Raw genomic sequence first — 24,378 nt, forward strand, 5'->3', positions numbered from 1 at the left:
CTTAAAAAAATACTACATTGTTTGCATAATAACATGCATTAGTAAGTGGGTGGGGCGGGGGCGGGGCTGTAAATACGTGTTGATTGGGCATTCATACTTAAAAAAAAACACATTGTTTTCATCATAACGTGCATTAGTTAGTGGGGGGAGCTGTAAATATTTTTTGGTTGGGCTTTAATCCTTTAAAATACAGTATTGCACATTATGAACATTGTGATGACATGTACTTTAGTGTTTGTTTTTTTACTTCTAGACATTTAAACAGTGGCAGTGCGGTGTTTGCCGTTTCACGTATGGACGTATCGACGTTCATGATGCTTTTTCGACCAAGTACCAACACGAAGAACTGCAATTTAGCGTCTAAACGATTTAATACCAGAAAGTTCAAGACACAAGCCTGTAAACAGAGCTTTCCCTCCAAAGGACAAAAGGCCATCTGATTTTCGAAAAATGGCTACCTGACTAAGTACTTAATCCTCAGTCCACCCTCCAAACAGTGTGTTTTTCCGTTAACAACAGATTTTTGGTGATTACAGTTGAATTTGTACCTTCATCACAAATACATTTATAACACTGTTCTCTGCAGGAATATTAAGAAGTTACGTTGAAGTGCACTTTGCCTTCCTCAATGATTTCCAGACAATGTACGTACATCAGGCTTAGTCAGTTAATGTATTCACTTATCTATTTTAAAATTGTATGTACCTGGAAAGGTATTAGTAATGTTCTGACAGACAATTTTACTGGCAATTTTGCTTCCATCTTCTGTATGACTAACAGTCTCAGGTTGCTGCAGCGCATCCCAGACCACATCTAGAAAAATTCAGATTACCCTTTCAAATTGGCCGCCAGTTTCTTGCAAAAGAACCACTTGAACTCACATTCACCCTGACAACACGCAGTGCCTGCATCAAATGTACCGCTGCACCATCAAGGAGAGTTTAACAACACTATTTTTGTAAATAAGACAAAACAAGGCACACTGTCTCCATGTATAAAATGTTTACACAACTTTTTCCATGTCCGTCTTGTCAAATGAAAATATGTTCTATTCAATTCAAGTGTACTGTCTATTGTTCTGATATTAACTGTGTTTTGTGTAAATTTAGATGTGTGTATGCTGTTAATACAAGAATGTTGGCCTTGGAACCAAGACGGCTCAGTCTGATTCATTCATTTGTCTTATTAGTAACGTTTTGTAACTCTCAAATGTAGAACCAATATGCAGTCATCGGATGACCGAGCCAATTCGGAGAAAGATGCGCTAGTTTCAGGAAGCGACTCTTTAATTGATGCAAAGTGCTTCTGGATAGATGGATTTCATTTCACCTGAGTTGAAGGCTAAATGCTAATGCCCACGGTTAGACTCTGTTTGTCATGGATGTTGCAAGGCTACCAAAGTGGACGCAAAACAGTTGAAGTTGATTGTAAGGACTATTCGCAAGCCCAAATTCACTATTTTATTTTGAGAGAAAACTGATTTCAAGGCCAATAATCTATTAGAAAATCATTGCTTTTCAATTATTTTTAATTTCAGGGGGAAAAACCCCACCATAAACAGAAGTTGCGGTTTGGACACTGTGTTAAGGTAATCTTTATATTTGAGTAAACACACAAATCATATATTTTCAGAGAAAAATATGCTACGGGGTTCCAGTACCGCCCAGGCTCGTAAAAAGCAATACGGTTTTGTTGCTTCAAATGTTCATCTTTTCAGTGACATTCGACACTGTACAGAATTTTGACGAGGCCAAACTCAAGATGCCATTACAACGGTAAGTCTACTTACTCTTCCTCTGAGTATGGCAGTAGTTTAACAGCTAAAACTAAGAGCTATCTTTGCCCGTGTGGGGTCAACTTACGAGTACACGGCTCGTATTAAGACCTCATATCCCCAATTCTTACGTCAATAAAACTGCCTGCTCAATAAGCCTCTTCTGTTGATCTGTTCTGTGAGTTAATTGGTACATCCAGTGTGTGTCTTTTTGTCCACAAATAAAATTGTGGATAGATTATAGCGTACCTTGTCGTCAAATTGCATTCCCGTATGTTCTTGTGCATCACAAGCTGTTCAGCACATCCTCATTGCGTGACCAGGAAGCAGAACAAATAATAAAAAAAATGAAAAGAAGAGAGGAGGGCACTTTAATTCCCTCTTCTTCTATCACAAGTTGTCCGAAGCTATTATAGATAAAAGCAGAGAGACGTGACCGAATGAGGTAAAAAAAAAAAATGTTTGCCAGTGTACTGCATGCGCATGATATGAAAGTAATTTGTTGCTTCATCATATTATGAAGTCCCTGTGGACATGTATTGCATTAATCGTTTTTTTTTGCAAGTGGGCCTCCAATTTCTAGGCTCGAGGGTTCGATCCCAGGTCGGTCCTCACAGTGGAGTTTGCGTGTTCTGCCCGGGCTTGCGTGGGTTTTCTCTGGGTACTCCAGTTTCCTCCCACATCCCCAAAAACATGACGGGTAGCCTGGTTGAACACCCTAAATTGCACCTAGGTATGACTGTGAGCAGGGATAGGCTCCAGCACCCCCGGCGACCCTTGTGAGGATAAGCGGTTCAGAATATGAATGAATTATATCGGATAAACAGTTATCTCAATATATACCGATTTAGACTGTTGTTCTCCATCTGACTATTTATACTTTAACATAGGTATGTTTGGTCTTGGTTTTTGAACCAATAAAAAAAATGCGACTTATACTCCAGTGCTACTTATATAGTATTTTTTTCCTCATCTTTGTATGTTCTAAGGCTGGTATGAGTGATTTTTTTAAGATATTATTCCACTACTGGCATCAATGCACCTTTTCCTCTACGGTTTCTTCTCAGCTGGGTCTATCGTAGGTGATGCCAGACTGGCTTTTACGGGGGTAAATATATATACTTCATGCTGACTGACAAGTATATAGCGTTAACGCATCGGGAGAGGTTGACAGGTATGTTAACGCTACAAGTAATATTCACACAGAAGCTGTTTCTATTCAAAGCAATTGGTATGAAATTAATTACTAGAATGAAAGAGGCATTTAATTAGTAGGAGGGAATGGAGGAGGATAGATAAGGATATGTACATTTTTAGTTTGTGGTGCATAGCTCTATGTATGTATGTAAGGAAATTGTGCGGATTTTCCTTTTAAAGAAATACATTGGACCATCTGGTGGTTTTAAAAAAAACCAGTGAATACTAACATCAAAACATTCACATATTCTGTGCCTTTAAAACGGAAAATGGATTAATCAAACACGTCCGCTGAGTCAAACAACCACCCTGTGGATACTAATCAAAGCAATAAATTATTGTGTGAATAGAACATTTCTTCAGGAAGTATCAGCCGGGCTCACTTTAATAGAAAAAATAGCATTTGTCATGCACCTGTTACAATATTATTTTTAGCATTGTTTTTACCAGTAAAAAAAAATCTAAGTATTGGCAAAACATATTTTGAAAAAAATCTCGCTCACATTGGAAGTAAAAAAAAAAAACTGCATCTGGACATTCCTACTATGCCAGCTTGCTTGCTAATTCAGTGAAATGATAAAGACACTCACTGGTTTGCATATATATTGAAATGTGTAAACAGCATTTCTTCGGGGCTCACTATAATTTAATTTCACATTTTTTTTAAATATGTACTGGTAAAATAAAAAATAAAAATAAAAAACTTTGGCGGGGTTAGCGCGTTGGCCTCACAGTTCTGGGGTCGAGGGTTTGATCCCAAGTGGTTCCCTTACTGTCTGGTGTTTGTTTGCATGTTCTCCCTGGGCTCCTGTGTTTTTTCTTTGGGTACTCTGGTTTCCTTCCTTATCTCCAAAACATTCATTATAATAACAACAAACAAAAAAAGGATTTCTTGTCAATATGTAGTCCAGTGTGCCCCTTAATCAGGGGCAATAATTACGTGGATTAATTGTTAGATTTCTTTCGAGTTGGCTTTTCTAGCTAAACAGTCATTTGTATGCGCGCTTCCATGCATGACTTTATGGTCTAATGAATTTTCCCGTTGTGATAAACTTTGCAGTGGCCACTGAAAAAAGCAATATTGAAATGTATTTTTATTTTTCCTGTGCAAGAGTGGAGATATTACATTAAGTGCATCAGGAGTTGCACACTTTAGTTTGACTATTACAAGTTGAGTGTTGAGATGTTTCAATCTCATTTTACAGCCTTTATTTTGCTAGAATAAGTGGCAGATTGTACGGAGTTGAATTTGAATGCAAATATGTCAGTAGGTGTGGGCTGCAGTTTTATTTCATTAATATGTTTGGAAATAGGAATAGAGTGACCCGAATTTGCCACAGCATGGCACTGACAGTTTATTTTTTATTTTGATTTAAAATATTTGGTGTGTTAGGGTGAATATTGTAGTGTCTATTATGCTTGTTTTGGAAAACAAATGTACTTTACTAGCCAAAAACATAGGGGAGATATGAGAGGGTGACCTGATTAAATATTTGACCCGTGGCCTGAAAAAATGCTCATCAGAATGTACAGAAAATAGATAAAGTAGTAAGTAGATTAATTAATTATAATCTTATATGTCTCCAAAACAGGTTGGGAGACATTGACATGCATGCCATTTGGGTCATTTGCAAATACTAACTTTAATATACGTAGTTGACATTTCTGAGCTACTCTATTGGTCAGTTTATTGACCAATCATACGACGTGCATTTAATTAAGAAGGGTCGGGGGCGGGTCGTCCCACGTTTGCGCATGCGCACTCCTTCCTCTACTCACAGGAAGGAAGAGCTCTCGCGTCTCACAGAGGTTATTAAATCTACTTTAAAAGGTACTTAATGAACATAACGTTAGCTCTATTGCGCACCTTTCAGTCGGCGTGTATGTGGTTAGAAACTGTATGTTTCACCTCAAGTGTCTACATTTGACGAACCGATCCAAAGCTGCTTTTGTTATTCCTTGTCAAATTGTTTGGCTAACCGGCGAAGCGAGCTGCGTTAGCATTGGGTCTCTCTGTTTAGCTAACGTTAGCTTTTGTTTCATTCTGACCCCTCTCGATATAAATCTCGTTTTGTGATATCGCCAAGAACAAATGCGCTCAAGTTAACAACAATTTAGAAGCTCAATGGGTAAAAGGTTGGGTTTTGGTGGTTATTGTGAGGACTAATGTCAAGAACCGCTTCTGAATGAGTTGAGACGTCCAACATATTGAGAGGCCATTTCATTAGGTACACTGGTTTAACCTGATAAACATCAAAGGGTATTTTATTCTGATCTTTGGATCTTGTATTTTTAAAGACTACATTAAATTACACGGGCACCAAAATGTATTGCCTGCGACTCTATTTTTGGGTTTTAATCAAGTTTATATGGTAAAACATGGAACATAAATGCTAAGCCATTCTTACTCACCACGTTCTTTCATTCAAAGGTTGTGGGGGGTGCTGGAGCCTATCCTATTTGGCCTAAAAATGCTCTGGTCAACAAATCAAAGTTTAATTATTATGAAATACATCAAAAATAGAAAATAAGAAAAATGGTTCAGATTTGGACATTATTCAAACACAATACCACTTGTTGAAGATTTATGAAATATATTTTATTTAATTATTTCACTTTAGGCAATTAAATCCATCAGTTATCGTCATTCAGCAAATACCAAAATAAATAATCAAACCAACGCCTGGAAAAGAATGGGATAAATAGAATTTATTCAACTAGTGTTCATGTCGCAACAGCGTCCCTCTTCTCTCGGGTGGTCGGATAGTGTAAATACAGTTTAAAATGAGGTAAATAGGTTTTTAATATTGTTGACAAAAAGTATTTTTCCTTAAAAACGACCATGGATAGTCAGGCTTTTTTCTTAAAAAAACGACATAGTATAGTAAGGCTTTTTTCTTAAAAAAACGACATAGTATAGTAAGGCTTTTTTTCTTTAAAAAACGACATAGTATAGTAAGGCGTTTATTTCTGAAAAAAAACGACATACTATAGTAAGGCTTTTTTTCTGAAAAAACGACATAGTATAGTAAGGCTTTTTTTTCTTAAAAAACGACATAGTATAGTAAGGCTTTTCTTTCTTAAAAAACGACATAGTATAGTAAGGCTTTTTTCTTTAAAAAACGACATAGTATAGTAAGGATTTTTTTTTTCTTTAAAAAACGACATAGTATAGTAAGGCGTTTATTTCTGAAAAAACGACATAGTATAGTAAGGCTTTTTTTCTGAAAAAACGACCATGTATAGTAAGGCTTTTTTTTTTCTTAAAAAACGACATAGTATAGTAAGGCTTTTTTTCTTAAAAAACGACATAGTATAGTAAGGCCTTTTTTTCCTTAAAAACGACCATGTATAGTAAGGCTTTTTTTCTTAAAAAAACGACATAGTATAGTAAGGCTTTTTTCTTAAAAAAAACGACATATTATAGTAAGGCTTTTTTTCTTTAAAAAACGACATAGTATAGTAAGGCCTTTATTTCTGAAAAAAAAAAACGACATAGTATAGTAAGGCTTTTTTTCTGAAAAAACGACATAGTATAGTAAGGCTTTTTTTTTCTTAAAAAACGACATAGTATAGTAAGGCTTTTTTTTCTTTAAAAAATGACATAGTATAGTAAGGCGTTTATTTCTGAAAAAATGACATAGTATAGTAAGGCTTTTTTTTCTTTAAAAAACGACATAGTATAGTAAGCCGTTTATTTCTGAAAAAACGACATAGTATTGTAAGGCCTTTTTTCCTTAAAAACGAGCATGTATAGTAAGGCTTTTTTCTTTAAAAAAAAACGACATAGTATAGTAAGGCCTTTTTCTTAAAAAAACGACATAGTATAGTAAGGCTTTTCTTTCTTTAAAAAACGACATAGTATAGTAAGGCGTTTATTTCTGAAAAAAACATTATTTTCATTATCGTTATCGGTTAATCGCCCAGCTCCGCATGTAATTTCCTGCAACTTTTTATTGTACTCTTTCAAATAATGCATGATAACTAATTTTCACATGCAATGAAGAATATCACGGCAAAGCTCCAAACTAGGCGCATCTTCAAATTTGTTTCATATATAAGGAGCAGTGGATTATAAAACGCAGGGGATTGTGTTATACATCCACTAGATAGAGCTGTAGTAGTAGTAATAGTAGTAGTGGTTAGTTGAGATTGAGCTGTGCTAAAGTGAACTTTATACAATGATTAACCAATATTGATCCATATACAAAGTGCACTTTTGAGAAAGTCTTTTAGTTGGGCCTTATAGTGTGGAAAATATGATAATTGAAATAAAGTAATGCTTTCTTGTGTTCAGCTCTTAGGAGCTCACCTCCGAGAGTAAAACTGTATAAGCACCGGCCAGAAGGAAGTGGCGCGACGTACGGGGAGCTTCCGGTGGACATCGTCATGAGTTACAAACCCATCGCTCCTGCGCCGTCAGGCTCCAACCACACGCCACCTGGTTCGTTTGTATACATAGCCCTTATTCTTCTGGCAACAATTTCAAATATGACTTGACAGCATAAGTGAATGTCAAAGGAGTGTGCCATTTGTGTGGTTTTTTTTCTTTCCCTTTGTGTTTTTCCGACAGGCTCCTCTGTTCCCTCGCCCTCCCTCCCGCCGTCGTCATCCAATTTCCGGCCAGCTTTCAGCGACTTTGGCCCACCCTCCATGGGCTTTGTTCAGGTATACAAATGCATCCACGGTGACACGAGAAGGAAGTCCCGCTGAGCTTTTTTTCTGGTTAATGACGCGAAAACCTTTTGCCTTTTATATCAGCTGCCAACCAATCGTATACCACATTTGTGGATTGCCACATGGTGGCTTGCCCTTTATTCATACTCACTGTGATGTGATTGCAAGTGCCCCCAACTTTAAAGTCTGTCAGTTACACGATGTCAATTGTTCTTTTTTTCTACAAAAATTCAAGTTTTTATCATTCAAACCCAATAAACCAGGGTTAGGGAACCTGTGGCTTGACAGCCACATGTGGCTCTATAAGTGGGTGGATAGGGCTACGCTGTACACAAACCTTGAGGCAATTGTGTGAGACTAATGCCATACGTGTCAACCTCTGCCGATAACTGCCCTTATAAATGCCCTTATAAACAAACACCAAAAAAACCTTACAAACACCGTACGACTCGTACGGTGTTTGTAAGGTTTTTTGGGGGGTTTGTAAGGGGAATCATAATCATTTATAAGGGCAGTTATCGGCAGAGGTTGACAGGTATGTAATGCCCTTTAGAAACTAAGATAACTATGAGAAAGCAGCTTGTAATGTATGACAGTATGTTTTTGTCTTACTTTGCTCTAAATCTCGGACAGCCCGTCAAAGTCACCCAAGGATCCACCTACAGCGAACTTCTGTCGGTCATCGAAGAAATGAGTCGTGAGATCCGGCCCACGTACGCTGGAAGCAAAAGTGCCATGGAGAGACTAAAGAGAGGTAGGCACCGTTGGCAACGTGACAAGGATGCAACAAGTCCATTATTCAGCACATTATGCAAATGACGTTCAATTTGTCTTGGCGAGGACAGCTAGATGAAGACTTGATTGTCCGGGTTAGATTTAAGTCACGCCCTTTCTAATAGTTTTACCCATCTACAGGTTTGCTGATTATAAATGTCTCTGGTAACTATTTGAATTTCAAATTAGGGCAGACTCAGGCGCAATACAAGCCAGATTCCTAAAAAGCTGGGACGCTGTACAAATTGCAAATCAAAAGAGAATGCAACAATGTTCAACTGACAAATAGCAATAGTTTTTTTTAGAAGATAGATGGCAGATCGTTTAAGGAATAAAATATCAAGGCATCAACAAATCTAAAAAAAAGGAAAACGGCAGGTAGCAATAGGTGGTGAACAAAAGGCTTAAAATAATTTCAACCGTTAAAGGGCAGTATTTTTCAAAAATTTCTCTGTCAGCGGTCGCCATGTTCGTCCACTGACTCAGTACTTATGTAAGGACGGTGTCTTTTTTTTCCCTCTATTAACCGTCACGTTAATATTTTTCTTGCCTCGAACAATTGAGTTCCTGCTTTTTTTCATTTAATGCTAAATTTGGACAAAATCCATTGACTTTTTGTGCTTTTGAATGAGCCGCTGAACACCTGTAGACAAAAATGAGACAGCGTTCCTATTTTTCAATTTGGTAAAACTAAAAATTTTGTGCTCTTGAGTATTTAGAATCAAAGCAGGTAATAACCTAAAAGTAAACAAAATACATCGACCATTATGCATCAGGTTATTGACTTTTGTTAAATAAACACAAATTCCTTATCTAAATGCATATAATACGACCTTCCACTTAATGTTATCTAATAGTAGTCTTGTTTTAGATGTACTCTAAAATTAAATATGTATGTCATAATCAATATGTTAAACATATGAGAAGTCCTGAATAACAGGCTTCTTTCCAACGCAACTCTGTCCAAGAGTCGCATTTTACGTCTAAGCGGAACTACACTAAAGAACTACAAATCCCAGCAGGCAAACCGTGAAGTCCAATGGTAGCTTAAAATGAACATTTCTCCCTCTCCGTTTATCATCTGTGTTTAGACTCAACTTTTGGGGGGGAAATTTGTGTGTACTTTTTGGAAAATAAACCCATTGTTTCATGCTAAAATGCCTTTTCCCTTTTGCAGGTATCATTCATGCGCGTGCACTGGTCAGGGAATGTCTAGCAGAGACAGAAAGAAGCGCCCGCACATAACATTTTCTCATCCCGGCCGGCTAATCCCTCTTAGCCGTCACCTCTTTTTACACTTTTATCCCTTTTAGTTGGAATTTTTACAATTGCATCACTTCTTTAAACTCCCCAAGTTCAGGTTTGAATTTTTTTCAGGTGGGATTTCAAGGTAAGCCATGCCTTAAAAGAACAGAACAATTTAGTGTGGTCAAAACGACGCAGTGACGTTACTTTTAATTTGAGAAGTATGCCCTCCTTGTTTTAATTTTATGACTAGAGACCATTTGTTTCCTACATTTTTTTCAGTAACCGTTCAGCAAAGGCTACGTACTGTACATCTCAAGTCGATTTGTTATTGTGCAGATTTTGTAAAGCAAACTTTTGCAGTTGAGTATGTCTAACTTAATTAAATGATACAAAATAAGATAGCACTTGATGTCATTTTTCCCATAGGACATCTGACCTAATTGCGCTGAAGATGCTTTGTTGGAATCGCACGGATACACATGAATAAAACCATTTATTTTCTTTAGATAATTGCTCGGTGACATTTCACTTTCCGTTTTACATGGGCTACAAGAATAGAATACATACAGAAAGTCAGTGTTATTTTATATTGAACGTCTCCATCTAATGAGGACAAGGAGAGCTGTGACTAATGTTCTCTATTTAGGATTAAATGGAGATCATAAAAAAGCAGGAGCCAAAAAAATGGTGTCACAGATATTTACAGAGTGGCGCTTAATGAGAGGGAGCGAGCGAAAAGGCATCAAAATAACAGACTAAATGACGCTGGAGGCTATGAATGGCGACGGAAAAAACAAACAGGGAGAAGCTAAGCGGACTTTGGGAGCATGGCGGGTCTCACGGAGGACAGTTTGTCTTGAGTATGGACCAAACTGAAACACCAGCACCATGCTTTCTCCTTGAAATTCACAGGCCTCTTCTCATTCCACCAGACTTCAACCCTGTCGAGAGAAAAAAAGAAGCAAAAGAATGTAGAGGACAAAGCACATAAAAAGCAGCACTTCTGGGCAATGTTCAACTGACCGTGGTCGCGGTTGGAGGTGGTGAGTTATAAGAGAAGAGGCCTTTGTAGCGGCCCTTTTCCTCCTTGTCCTTGGAGCGAATTCGCTCCTCCATGGCTCGCAGCTCCTTGGCCACAGACGGTCCGAGAGACGGGTCCAACTCCAGCACCTTGGCGAAGTCCGCGCGGGCCTCCGTCTCGTTCCACACAGCGGCGTGGGCTTTCCCTCGCTTGTAGAAGGCCTTGACGTTGTCTGGAACGCAAGGGTAAGGGTAAAAAAAATCTTTAACTTAAACTTCAACATCATATTCGCAGCAAATCCACTTTCATTTTAAAATCATGTCCTGCATTGCCAAGATGCAGGCTGTTCCAAAATGGACTGACCTCGTCTCGTAGGCCAGCAATTTTGACAATTTTTGCTGGAATGACCTCAAATTTTAACAGCTTGTGTAGAAACGTTCCAAGATTTTGTGTGTAACGTTTGGCATTTCTATTTTTTCAGGTTAAGAAATGCCGTGTGTTAGAGTATGCTCAGACTCAATCACCGAAGACAGTGCAGCGTGCCTTCACAAATTTTGCAAAGAAGGCACCAACTACAGGACAAATTAGGACTTGGCACCAAAAATTTCAAGAAAAGGGCTGGAATTGAATGCTTTTTTAAAATTGTCATTTTACACGTATAATGACATTTAAAAAGGATATTTGTTGCTTTATCAAGCAGACAGTAATATCATTTTTAAATCTCATTATACCTGTAAAATGACAATTTTAAAAAAGCATTCTATTCCAGCTCTTTTCTTGAAATTTTTGGTGCCAAGTCCTAATTTGTTTTGTAGTTGGTGCCTTCTTTGCAAAATTTGTGAAGAACTCACCTTTACTATATTTAGACAATACAAACTAACATCCCAAATAGACTAATAATTTAATTTAAAAAAATATAGAACGGAAAAAAATAGAAATAATCCAAATAATTTATAGATGAACTAAAAATATCGCAAATTGGTCTCTGAATTAACCTGTCACGTCTCCACAAGGTCATGGAAATAAGATCCACTAGGTGTCGCTGTTGAGCAATGGAGTCTATTAATATTCAAACATTTTCTAGCACTTTTTAAGAAGTTTGAGGCAGCGATCCTACAGCTACCATTAACGGAGAACAGTGAGTTAGTTAAGCAGCAAGTTGCCAAAGGCCTGATATTCTACCCCCTTTCCCATCAAAGTGAGTGTCTCAACTGGCTGGAATAGAGAGAAAAGGCGAGCATTTTACCCTCATATTTGAATGTGAGTGATGAGCAGTGTTCGATGACTTCGTAGTATTGGCCTTGGATCAACTTGCATTGGCAGTAGTTGAGGAGAAGAGGAGTGATCATCTGGTCCAACTTGAGCCACGCTTCATCTCCTGGATGCTCCTGAAACGTAGAGACGAGCCAGCGGGTAACGGAGAGATACTGGATACCTGTTTGTGGGGAAACGAAGCGGACGGAACTCATGCACCTTCATCTGTAGGTTTTTCAGGCAAGCGATTCCGTTGTAATACTTGTCGGTGGCCTCCTGTATTCGGCCCTGCTTGTACAGCGAGTTGCCCTCCTCGTGGACGTGCGGGACGGAGGCCAGCTTCTCCTCGTCCGTCATGGCCCACGCGTCAAGCTGGAACGAGCCCGGGGGAAGAACCTGCGAAGAACCACGCTTGACCTCAGCCGCAGAAGAACATCGCCGTGACTGGAGACTCCAGCCATCTTAATTGAATGTACTTCTTCTGAAACCGCATTTTATTTGGATTTTTTTAAGACCAGATGTAACCATTGCTTTAACCTAGGGTGTCCAAACTACTGCACAGTGTTTATTGATCGCAGAAAATAGAGATCATTGAATATGGCCTGCACAAGAAGCCTAAATTTACCCTGCGTTGTCCTTCTCAGCTTTAACACTTATTCATGTGGTCTACTACTTCTGTATTATGTTGACAATATATTTATTTCTCATTATTTATTTAATACCGTTTATTTGTTTAGTGTTATTTGTGCACTTCCCTACTTATTTATTGATTATCTGTTTTCTTGTTGTTATTATTATTTATGCACTGAGGTGAAGCTTTAAATCTCTATCAATAAAAGCATTCAATTCAATTTAAAGGCACTTCATTATTTGAGGGGTCAAAACTGACATGTTGAAGAAAAAAAAGTAAAAGTAGAAAACTAAAATTATTTCAATAGTGTAAATATAAGTACCCTATTTTCCACACTAAGGCCCAACTAAAACTTCAATTTTCGTCTAACACAATTTGATTCGAAGCCATCAAATGATCATAATTTGATCGCTGCCAACCCCCCATTTAAATTGGATTACATGTCTATCACCGTCAATGACTTAATGCTTAAAAATACATATCAAAGTCCCACCTTTTACCTCACCACGATCGTCTATTTAACTTTTTTTTTTTTTTTTTTTTTTTTTTTTTTTTTAAATCGGCCCTCAGAAAAAAAAATGAAGTTTAGACACCACTGCGTTAAAGCAACCATTTCCCCCCGGCTCAAATACCTTCATGAGCTCAATAGTGAAGACCAGAGGCTGTGGATTATCCTGAAGGTGGTCCAGGTCTCTGTGGCCCAGCGAGTGGTGGGAGTGAATCTGGGCAATGCCACAGCAATGCCTCTGGCCCTCCAGAGGGTCTTTACCGATGCTGATGTTCCTCAGTGACTGGGACACCACTGGGTAGAGTGCGGTGTGCTAGGGGGAAAAAGACAGAACATCTACAGCATGAAAGTGTGCTAAAATACTTCTAACGTCCAATTTAAGAAGCTGACGAACTTTGACATCGCACGTGAATTCGGCAATTTCTCCTTCTCTCATCGAGATTACTATTTGTTCCCACACAGCCAGTTTAAACTTCTTGCCCAGGATGAGCTCCATTGGTTTACTGCAGCACCCCATGTTTCTGGAGTCGTCCAGCACTGTGCCATCACACAAGCTCGTCCGATAGTGGAAGACCACCTAAAAATGACAGAAACGTTCATTGAAATACACTCAGGACAGTATAGCAAAAATCCCCATTCATTACCCTCACGAAAACTGGTTGCCAACCACTCATAATATTTCATAGTGAGTAAAGAGAATTATCTGATTTTTCCTTTTTTCCCGTGCCTTTTACCAGCGACGCGTACAAAAATGAAGCTCAATATAATCTAATGCTCCGTAAAATTTGTAACATTTGAGAGCTTTGTAATACCCAGGAAAACCTGCATAAGCAAACTAGTATGTCCCATTTATTTATGTTAGGGCTGCAGGTATTAATTATTTAAGTCACATGTGTCAAAGTGGCGGCCCGGGGGCCAAATCTGGCCCGCCGCATCATTTTGTGTGGCCCGGGAAAGTAAATCACGAGTGCCGACTTTCTGTTTTAGGATCAAATTAAAATAAAGAGTATTAATGTATATTAAATTTCCTGATTTTCTCCCTTTTAAATCAATAATTGTTATTTTTTAATCATTTTTTCTGTGTTTTTAGTTCAAAAATCATTTTGTAAAATCTAAAAATATATTTAAAAAAGCTAAAAATAAACATTGTTTTAGATCTATAAAAAAAACTGAACATTCAGGGCTTTTAATCCAGTTCTTTTAATCCATTTATTTAAAAAAAACTAAATATTATATCTAAAATGGTCCGGCCCATGTGAAATCAAGTTGACATTAAAGCGGCCCGCGAACCAATCCGAGTCTGACACCCCTGATTTAAGTGATGAAATAATCTATCGGTTTATTAGTTTGATTAATAGGATTAACATTTAATGTGTTGCAGAATATGTAAACAGAGCATTTTTTGACGGGGGCTCATTAAAAAAAGATTTTTCATTTCCTGTATACATTGTTATTTATTGGGAAAAACATGCAGAAAAAAATCGCATCGTTTTGAAAATCAAAGAATCAGGTATCGTGACATCCCTAGTGTCAAGTGTGAATTTTGGAATATTAACTCGGATTTGTTTTTATTTATTTTTAAAGCTCTATAATGTCAATCACACACAGCCTAGGAGAAATGATTGCCCCAACACACACAGCTGTGATAAACACACAGCATCCTGTTCCGGTTCGCTCATATACAACCACGAAATAAATAAAAAAAACATTTTAAAATAATCATTTTAAACGCAAAAGTAATTCAATGATTTCTCTGGAAAATCGGAATGCATTCTGCGTTAAACGCGTTGGCTCAGATATGACAGCAGATAGGACAAGTTAGCATTAGCAAAAGCGCTCCGTCGCATTTGGCACGCATGTAAAAAGATGCAAATTAGACACAGTGAGCCACAAACTACTTAGATTATACCTTCGTTCCATCGATGAAAGTAGAAACCTGTCCTTTACCAGGACTTATCAGTTTTTTCCTGATGCCTTCTTCGAGAAGCCTTCGTGCCTCTTCCTCCATCCTGACGGAGAAGAAACAGTCAATGTTGGTCGAAAATAGCCGATCCTCGTTTGCCACGCTTCAGCTGAGGAGCGCCCTCTACTGGTGGGCGGCATTGCAGTCACGTTTTACTCGAGCGAGCATTATAACTATAAAACTATTGAAATGCTCCAAAAATATATGGATATACGTTGCAGACATGCTACACGTGTGTAGTATTAAACATTGCTCTTCCACTTATTTGGTATGCTGACTACTAATTTATTTACTACTTATCTATTGATTATTTACCTGTTCATTGGGTTTTCTTGTTATTTGTGCACTTTCCTACTTATTTATTGATTATTTATTTTAATAGTTGTTATTATTTGTTTATTTATTTGTCTGTTTGTTTGTTGTTGTTATTGTGGACTTCGGAGTGAGGCTTTAAATCACTTTATACTTGTATAATGACAATAAAAGCATTCAAATCAAATTCTTGCTGCCTTTAAGTATCGATGTTTTGTATTCTAAGGAATGTATGCGTAGAAATAACATACAAACGTTTTTATTGTTATTTCACAGTCAGTAGGCATTTCACATACACAGTATCTCCATGAGCGTACGCATGGGAATTTTAATGTAGTGGGGAAAAAAAGTAAACAAAGTGAATGATTGAATTGTCAGTGGTCATCGCAACAAGAACAAGGAAAAAAAATAAACCAATGCATTTACATTGGCGATAGAACAAAGCCAAAGTGGTTCATGTAGTGTTGGCTGAGATGTTATTTCTCAAAATAAGGCAGGTAGAACAACTTGAAGCCTCGCCGTCCACGAACAGCGCAGCTAATGTAGATCACATGATACACTGGAGGCAGTTCAAAGAATAGCGATATGATTATTATGCTTGCAACTGTTTTTGGATTGAAAATGAATCTTTGAAAAGGGCATGTGTTTACCTCCGGGGATGAAGAGCAAGAAGCCAGGCACGAAGAAGATAGCGCTCGAAACGCCTACGAGAACACAAAAACCTCAGTTTGTTTTCAAATCAATTACGTTCGGTTCTAGCGCGAGTTTTTCTGCTGATGCTTTGGGTAGAATTCAAGACCTTGTTCTTATCTGCTCCAAGAGATAAATTCACAGCAAAGCTGAATCAACCTAAAGTAAGAAAAAGTGCGTGCGCCTATGATTCGTTTTTATCACGCTTGTGTTAACTTTGAAAACTGGTGCACAGCTGCATGATTTTTTTTTTTATATGCTTTCATATTTATGGAAACTAATATCTCAGGGAATTAAAGTGTCAGCACCATCTAGTGTTAAAATTTCAAAGTAAAATTCCATTACGCACAAGCTTAGTTTGCTTAAATCGCTCTTCTATACATCAAAAATACTCAATGCTTCAATGACAGTAAAGTTAAAAGCCTTGTAAGCACTGTTTCAACATCCCTTTTGAGATGTTATTTAAACGTTAATCCTGTAAATACACAAAACAAGTGCAAAGCACTGAAAAAAAAGAGAAGAAAAGTCAGTTTTACAAGTACACAACTGTGCTTACGGAAGTTTTACAGATAGCTATCAGGAACATTTAATCTGATGGAAAAAAAAACGGTCCAATCAGTAGCGCTGTTCTCTTGTAAAAGTCATTAAGCAAAGGATGACGTCTGAACTCTTAATGGCTGGTGAAAGGAAACGTGCGTTTGTGTACTTTTCTTAAAGAGGATTTTTTTTCTTCTTTAGGTCCAGACAGGCTTTATTCTAACTTTAACATGAATACTGTACTTCCAAAAAGATATTGACGTTTCTTACCTGCATTCGGATTCAGCTGTATGACAACCCCAGTGAAAATAAGAGCTAAAAAAAACAGTACATTGGATAATTACTTGGATGGCAGGGAGGAAAGACATCAAACAGCAGTTATGAAAAGGGCACTGGGTTAGGCTGGCAAAGTACCGTATTTTTTGGACGATATATACACAAACATTTATTGTTTCTTTAACCCAAGTTTTTTTTCTGGGTTTCTGGATTTAAAAAAAAAATGCCCTCACAAAATGGGATATACACTCTACTGCGATTTATATAGATATTTTCCTCTTCATTGTCTATTCTTTGTTTGCCGCAAATTATACTCAGGTATGACTTATAGTCCGAAAAATACAGTAAGTCGCACTAGAGTATAAGTAGCATTTTTGGGAGGACACTTTTTTTATTTGATCAGAAACCAGAAAAAAAAAACATTTGTTAAAGTAACAAATAGCAAAATGGAGAACAAAAGGCTAAATACAAGATATCATAACAGACTATTGCCCGTTTTTTATCATTATTTCTTAAAGAAAGTCCTGAAGGCCAAACAACAATGTAAAAAAAATGGTTGTTACTATCGATATTTCGATTTTTGACCCCCTAACAATTTCTCAGATGTAATAGTTTTGGAATAAGAAACTAGCTACAATGAAAATGGTCAGCATATGACCCACAAGTCGTCGGTTCTTCACTATACTTACCGACTCCAGTGAAGAGAAGAAGAAAGGAAGCAAGGACAACTCTTCTGTTTTTCTTCACCAGCGGATGTGACACCCACCTTCCCGACAAATGTATGTAAATACAATGAAGGACCACCTTTAGGTTTGTGTGGGAAACCTTACCCACAACAATGCGCTGAAAGTTGCGTGACAGAACTCAAAGTACTGAAGGACCATTGAGAGCTGCAGTAAGACAGAGTGGCGGGATCACTGTGAAAAAATAAAATAAAAATAAAATTGGCGTAAAACAAGAAGTCGCTTCTATTACGTAAGCTTTTTTGGACCCTTTAATTGCCGTTTAGGTGAAGAACAAGATCAAGTACTGTGGAAAATGAATGCATGGTTTATTCTCAAAGATTCATTCATTCATTTTCCGTACTGCTTATCCTCACAAGGGTGCTGGAGCCTATCCCAGCTGACTTCCTGAATCGGTGGCCAGCCAATCGCAGGGGAGGATTAAGGAAATCATTCACGGACACACTCATCCCTAGGGGGCAATTTAGACTGTCCAACCAGCAGCCTAACATGCATGTTTTTGGAAGGTGTGGGAAACCAGAGTACCCAGAGAAAACCCACGCAAGCCCGGTAGAACATGCAAACTCCACACAGGAAGGTCTGAACCTGGGATGTCACCCTCAATTATTCACAAAGATGAAAGATCTTAACAATTGTGTCAATCTAAACACACTAAATAACATTTTTGGATTGTACCAACCTGATTTTAAAGAAGTTGTTAAAAGAGGAATTGCCATGGTTGGTAAGCGGGTCTTCATTTTCCAGATTCTAGAAGAAAACAAAAATAATGTTGAAGAAGGTGTGCCTTGGTTCAAGAAAGCAGATTGATACGCTTCACGCATCTTCTTCCAACCTGATATTTGAGGTTACTGTGCTCGGACGAGGCAAGCAAAACGGGCGAGGGATGAGATTGAGGTTTAGAAAAAGTCAGAGGACCGAACGTGAGCTCTGCTTCTCTGTCCTTGTCCCGAGACGGCCATCCTTCGGCGTCCACGCCGGACATGGATCCGTCCTCGTCCCCCTCCAACACGAAGGCGTCATCAATAGTAAACTGTGTTGCCATGGTAATTGCCTCTTACACACTGATGCCTTGTGGTTTGAGACTCACTGTGGAGGGGGGAGGGGGGTTAATATCAACTAATAATTATAATTGGACTCACAAATAGAGAAGACAGTGTTAAAACAAGATCACTGTAAAATACTCTCTGGACTAATTTGTTAGACACGCGCACACGCACGGAAGCACGCGCGCGCCCACACACACAAACACGTACACACACACAAATAACATAAATCAAAGTTTTCACTGAGTGCCAGTTAAATGTTTTAAGAGGCATTAAATCGTCGCTTAAGTCAAAATGTAAGAGTAAACAGGAAGACTAAAGTGTTCCCATCCTAGCCTTTGTTTCCGCTAGTCGATCAGATGACCAAGAGGGAAACGGACTTACTTTCTTGACGCTTTTCTTCCCCGAGGTTCTGCTAGACTCCAACACACTTTACACAAGGCTCACATATCTCTTCAACATCGAGTGAAGCCAGCGGAAGCTGTTCATAACGAAATGATAACCTTTTTAAGGGCGTCAATCGCCTTCCCAAAACTTTCGACACGCTCTCGCTCTTTTCCTTTTACCCCCCGTTTAAGCAAGCGGCTATCTGTTGCACATGTCTGATTACGCCCAGGGGCAATGGAAGTCCGGTAGGACTCTCAATCGAACATCGATCGATCGATCGATGGGACTAATCGTTTTGTTGACAACAGATCTCCTTTTGGACGAACTAATTAAAGGGTACAACCCGATGTGAACTGCATGTCATTTAAAAAGACAATATTCAAATGTTATTTATCTCATCTGATTTTCTGAAACGCTTTATCCTCACTAGGGTCGCAGGGGGTGCTGGAGCCTATCCCAGCTGACTTTGGGGATACCCTGAATTGGTGGCCAGCCAATCACATGACACAAGACAGGAGACAAATAACCTTTTCGTGCTGACACTCATACCTAGAGGCAATTTAGAGTGTTCAATCAGCATACCATGCATGTCTTTGGAATGTGGGAGGAAACCAGAGTACCCAGTGAAAACTCACGCAGGCCCGGGGAGAACATGCAAACTCCTCAGAGGTGGACTAACCTGGATTTGAACTCTGGTCCCACACTGTGAGGCCGATGCGCTAACCACTAACGGGCTGCCCAAATGTTATTTGTGTAATTTATTATTTTTTACTTTTTTTGTATTACTATTTTTCTTTACAAATAATTGGTACCATAGTACTTTTTTTTAGATTTGCTTGTCCTTATAACACCGATCTCGATAGAAATATTTTACAAAAATTGGCAAATATTGTGAAAAGTGTATTTCTATTGACAAACATGTATGTTGAAGTTCAATAGATTGAAAAAAATAATCAACTATTAATTATATATCTCCCATAATGCTAGTCGGCAAAACAGCATGATTCCAACTACTGTTCAACAACTTGTCAGGGTTGCGGGGTGCTGGAGCCTATCTCAGCAGACTTAGGGTGAAAGACAGGTGACACCCGAGACTGGTCCCCGGTCAGTCGCAAGGCACACATGATACACACAATCATACACCACCAGCGGGGAATCATGCCCGCACCTGCCTGCACTAAAGTCAAGGGATTGAACCACTACACCATCAGGGGGAATCAGTACTGGATAGTTGAAACATTTTAAAAACTGAAAATATTCCCTCAGTTATATTTTTCATTCATGAAAAATGGATAGAAGGGAAGGTTGCCTCTAGACGTGCTTGATATCTTAATCGCCTGCTCTAGATTGGTATTCTCTTCTGTAAATAAAATGTACTTGACATGACCTAGTGACCTCTTGCTGACTATTTGAATGTTGCAATCTTGTCCTCTCCCCTGTGTTTTCATCATTGTGAGACATACAGTCACTATCGCTCGCCCCTGGCTAATCTATATTAGGAAATCTGACAGTTGCAGTGCAGCTTCTATTATGGCATTAAAAGCACTTTTTTAAAATGGTGCCCTGATTTTCCCTGGGTAAATTTACACTACATAATCTACATAACAGGTGGCCCGATGGTAGAGTGCTTGTCACTTCTGCCTCATATTTTAAAGGTTAAGGGTTCAATCCCAGGCTCTGATCTTCCTATGTGGAGTCTACATGGTCCCCCTTTGAATGTGTGGATTTTCTCCAGGTGCTTTACTTTGAAACTTGGGGCCTTTTTCCAATTCGGAACAGTCTTCTTTTATTTGCAAGCAACGAAATATTCACAAGGTTGTGGAAGGACTTAATGGATCGATTGGACTAATGGCTCCAACGGCTGCTTTACTCTGTGTGCTTTAGCGGAATAAAGCCTGGGTGTTGATGAATTATCGCTACAAAGCCTCAGATTCAGCCGAAGGGACTTTTGTATATGACCATGACATGTTTTTTTTAACAGCTCCTTTTCTTATCTTTGCCGCTCAGTGATGAAAAATGAAGTAAACACTGATCTCAGGATTGCTAATTAAGTCTTTACGTCACGAGTATCCAAGGACAGACTGTTCGTATAAAGATGCATTCCATGAGCTGTAAACAACATTTCTTCCATAAATCAAACGACAAGAACAATTCACAAACTGATAAATTACGAGTGTGAACCGGCCTGCAGGAAATAAAAGTTGCATCATTTATTGATTGATATTGCACACTTGAATCAACAATGAAAAGCTTGCTACCTCCCTTACATCAATCTTTCTGCATATTGTGAGCATGCAGCAAAGTCAATGTACGAAGGCATAAACACTCACGGGATGCTTCGTTAAACACGCAATCAAAAGAGAACCGATACAAGAGCTGAATTACAGCGCTGATCGTCTTTTTTTTTGGTTCCGTTAGAGCAATACAAACACTTCTGATGTGAGGTCGACATTAATTCATAAATATAATGAAGACTTGGCCGACACTATCACTCAAAAATGAGCTTCCTTGTCTTTCCGAGCGATATTTTTTAACCTCCTAAAACCTGGCATCCACATTTTTGGTTGTCAAAGTCTACAATGTTAAATTTTGGCATCCACTTATGACATGGACATCATTTTTTTTCTCAGAAACTACATCATGTAAAAAGATAATTCTTAGATTTTACACTCATCAGCTCGCAATTAGCCCCAAAAAATAAAATAAAAAATAAAAAATGCATGCTTTGCAAGAGTCTGGGTCTTAAGAGATTAAAATACAGTCCTTGTATTGGATCTCATTGGATTGTGCGTGTGCCTTCAATTTTTTTCTTTCTGTGAGATATAAGATGACATAATTATCACTGCAACCACTGGAGGCAGCAGAGTGTTTCTCTGCAGTGTGCTGCTTTCTTGTATCCTTTTGTCACATACACACTCAGCCGTGCACCCTTCATAAAACAGACAATGTGCTTCTTGAAGTTCAGTTCTGACGTTGCAATCGGGGCACGATTTGAAAAGAGATGCTGCACAGACAGAAAATGAAGGCCCTGAAATTCTCCAAGCCCGGGCCACACACACACACACACACATGCACACAAACCCCCCCGACACACACAGACGACAGAGTCACAAAGACAATGAAAGACAAACGGTTCAAAATACTGACATGTTAAAGGAACAAATCCATCGATTGGATCCATTTTGTGCTTCATAACAAGTCTGTGTTACATTTCAAGACAGCATTGCGATAGTAGTGGACATGGGGCCTGATTTACTCAAGGTAAAAAAAAAAGTGCAAAAAAATGGCTTAAAAAGAGATACAGGAGCTGATCTATTAAATTTTGGAGGAGGAGCAGATGCATTAGATGACATTTACACGCTCAATGTTATTTAATCAACCTGAGACAAATATTAAAGGCTGCGTTTGCGTCCTTGAACAGCTCCTCAGAAAGGCAGAACGCAAAGCAGAAGAACTTGTTCGCGAGTGTAAACATTGAAATCTCATTGACGAAAATCATTGTGTCAATTTAGGAATGCCATTTTGCAGCTTAAAGAGCGCACTGACTGATCTAGTAGTCACATGACGGAGTCACGCCATATTAGATGACAAAATTCATTTAAACTCTGCATTTGCGGAATATGACATCAAATTGCCGCACACTCGGGACAAGTTCAATCAGTGAAAAGAAAACTTCCAAATCTGTGATTTTTCCACACCTCCTCTTCCCATTTTATTGAATGGTTTAAACATATGGCATGTGGGCCGGAAGCGGTCCGCACAGGGGTCTAATCTGGATTCCGTGCTTTTTCTGCTTAACAGGAACCGATGCTTTTATTTTGACATTGGCCTCTCAAAACCAGAAATTGTGATTTTGAGTGCGTGCAATTTGCTCAGTTTCCTGTCCGCAGTTCCATTCGTTCATTGGCCCCCCTTCCAGACAAAATGGCGACATCAATGGCAGCCGACGCATTACCGAGGAGGTGACACGAATTCAACCGGAAGCGACCAATGACTAGGAGGCAACCGAGAAATGCCCCAAAGATCCATCAATTTAAGGAAGTCACCTAAAAATACTCTAAAATTATAAGGAAGTGACGCAAAATGAATTCATTGGCAAACATTGACGTTGATAGATGTCCATATCTCATCTTTCAGAGCCATTAACATCATTTAGATGTCCAATCCAGTTTGACTGGTATCCATTCCATCCATTCAAATGTGCAACTTGACTGGTGAAAATGGATTGGACGTGAGAGCGCTTTCAAAGGCAGGCAGCGGGTTTTGGGCCCAAAAATAATCTGATCCAGCCCACATTAGATCTAATTGCCATGAATGTGGCCCACGAACCAATTTGAACAAAACACCCCTGGCTTAAACCATCTTTTGATTAAACCGCTGTTATGCAAGTTTCAAACAATCTGTTTGATGGATTTTACAAGGACTTTGAAGCAAAAAAATTGCAACCTCAATACCGTGATCGCCGTGTTGGCAATATGTTAGCGTGTACAATCAAGTTAGTGCCATCTCTTTGACATTTGAGTAAATCAGGCCCAAAGGGTCACACAGATTCACGCACCTGCTGGCCTTGAGTGAGTTCTCGTCTCGTTATTATTTGTACAATCGAACAAGGACATAAGAGCGACTTCCACGAGGTCTCAATGACAAAGTAGTGTTTGCACTCATGAGGACAATTTGGTTTACCTTAAAAAAATAAACACCACACCTTATTTACATCACTGATGTCAGAATGAAGATCATTTACAAATAATCCGTCAGGTCGTCATTCAATGGTATGATCTCACATTACTATTATTGCATGTTGTTTACGTTTGTTTCCATATCTTTCACGGTGTGGCTTTAATCGCGCCTGGGCTGGGCTGCGATTTAGTCCGTTTTGTCGCTGCTGGGGGCCCCTTGCTGCGTGAGCGTATGCCAATACTCCACTTTCTTCCCTTTGTTTTTGAGACACTCGAACCAGTGTCTGAGTCTCTGTCCACTCGCATTGATTCCCAACTCCACACCACCTGGAAAGCAAAGGCCCAAGCAGACGACAGAGTAAGCTGGCAAATTGGACGAAAGCCGGGTGGGATGAAAGATGTTGGCTGGCGAGCTGGAAGAAAGCGTGATGGGAGGGAGGTGACAAAATGCGCAGGAAAGAAGCCAGGTGATGGGGCAACAGACTGCGAGAGAGTCACGGTCATCGGCGACAGTGGAGCTTATGATGCTGCCTTTCCCTTGGCTGCCATTGGACGATGAAAGGAGCATGAAATGTCATAAAATAGTATTATGGCGATGGCGCCTTTTAACGGCGGGCTACAAAATGACAGCCGCGAGCGAGCAAGCGCTGTTTGTTGAAGTGCG

At 38.9% G+C, this 24,378-nt stretch overlaps 4 protein-coding genes across 7 annotated transcripts in view; 1 reads left to right on the top strand and 3 right to left on the bottom strand.

The window, feature by feature from the left end:
- The first annotated feature begins 4,709 nt into the window (after window positions 1–4,709).
- Window positions 4,710–10,067, top strand: cdk2ap2 (cyclin dependent kinase 2 associated protein 2). The gene is made up of 5 exons (XM_077605488.1): window positions 4,710–4,802; window positions 7,269–7,415; window positions 7,545–7,639; window positions 8,282–8,402; window positions 9,600–10,067. The coding sequence occupies exons 1-5, from the start codon at window positions 4,727–4,729 to the stop codon at window positions 9,665–9,667; spliced, it is 507 nt and encodes a 168-aa protein (XP_077461614.1). The 5' UTR covers window positions 4,710–4,726; the 3' UTR covers window positions 9,668–10,067.
- A 77-nt stretch (window positions 10,068–10,144) lies between these two features.
- Window positions 10,145–15,160, bottom strand: aip (aryl hydrocarbon receptor interacting protein). The gene is made up of 7 exons (XM_077605487.1): window positions 14,994–15,160; window positions 13,479–13,661; window positions 13,209–13,397; window positions 12,165–12,341; window positions 11,938–12,079; window positions 10,694–10,923; window positions 10,145–10,611 (listed from the first exon to the last, which is right to left on the bottom strand). Exons 1-7 carry the CDS (start codon window positions 15,090–15,092, stop codon window positions 10,606–10,608), a joined length of 1,026 nt encoding a protein of 341 aa, XP_077461613.1. The 5' UTR covers window positions 15,093–15,160; the 3' UTR covers window positions 10,145–10,605.
- Window positions 15,161–15,602: 442 nt separating this feature from the next.
- Window positions 15,603–19,238, bottom strand: tmem134 (transmembrane protein 134). Its single transcript, XM_077604865.1, has 8 exons — window positions 19,033–19,238; window positions 18,438–18,691; window positions 18,285–18,352; window positions 17,693–17,779; window positions 17,552–17,628; window positions 16,857–16,901; window positions 16,010–16,063; window positions 15,603–15,918 (listed from the first exon to the last, which is right to left on the bottom strand). The coding sequence occupies exons 2-8, from the start codon at window positions 18,645–18,647 to the stop codon at window positions 15,836–15,838; spliced, it is 624 nt and encodes a 207-aa protein (XP_077460991.1). The 5' UTR covers window positions 18,648–18,691; window positions 19,033–19,238; the 3' UTR covers window positions 15,603–15,835.
- A 1,983-nt stretch (window positions 19,239–21,221) lies between these two features.
- doc2g (double C2-like domains, gamma) overlaps window positions 21,222–24,378 on the bottom strand; it is a 44,682-nt gene continuing 41,525 nt past the window's right edge. For all 4 annotated transcript variants that reach the window (XM_077604858.1, XM_077604860.1, XM_077604861.1 and 1 more), the window contains one exon: window positions 21,222–24,041. In XM_077604858.1, the coding sequence (XP_077460984.1) occupies window positions 23,902–24,041 (140 nt within the window). In that variant the 3' untranslated portion in view covers window positions 21,222–23,901. The remainder of the gene's footprint in view (window positions 24,042–24,378) is intronic.

Source organism: Stigmatopora argus, chromosome 7 (assembly GCF_051989625.1).
Source record: "Stigmatopora argus isolate UIUO_Sarg chromosome 7, RoL_Sarg_1.0, whole genome shotgun sequence".
NCBI classification, from domain to species: Eukaryota; Metazoa; Chordata; class Actinopteri; order Syngnathiformes; family Syngnathidae; genus Stigmatopora; species Stigmatopora argus.

Coding starts and splice junctions, on each gene's coding strand:
- cdk2ap2 (XM_077605488.1), top strand. CDS start 4,727: ATGCGCACTCCTTCCTCTACTCACAGGAAGGAAGAGCTCTCGCGTCTC. Junction 4,803..7,268: donor TATTAAATCTACTTTAAAAG/GTACTTAATGAA, acceptor TCTTGTGTTCAG/CTCTTAGGAGCTCACCTCCG. Junction 7,640..8,281: donor CCTCCATGGGCTTTGTTCAG/GTATACAAATGC, acceptor AATCTCGGACAG/CCCGTCAAAGTCACCCAAGG.
- aip (XM_077605487.1), bottom strand. CDS start 15,092: ATGGAGGAAGAGGCACGAAGGCTTCTCGAAGAAGGCATCAGGAAAAAA. Junction 13,398..13,478: donor AATTCACGTGCGATGTCAAA/GTTCGTCAGCTT, acceptor TTTTCCCCCTAG/CACACCGCACTCTACCCAGT. Junction 12,080..12,164: donor TGAAAAACCTACAGATGAAG/GTGCATGAGTTC, acceptor TCTACGTTTCAG/GAGCATCCAGGAGATGAAGC.
- tmem134 (XM_077604865.1), bottom strand. CDS start 18,647: ATGGCAACACAGTTTACTATTGATGACGCCTTCGTGTTGGAGGGGGAC. Junction 16,902..17,551: donor TCTTCTCTTCACTGGAGTCG/GTAAGTATAGTG, acceptor TGTTTTTTTTAG/CTCTTATTTTCACTGGGGTT. Junction 16,064..16,856: donor ACAGCTGAATCCGAATGCAG/GTAAGAAACGTC, acceptor GTGTTCTCGTAG/GCGTTTCGAGCGCTATCTTC.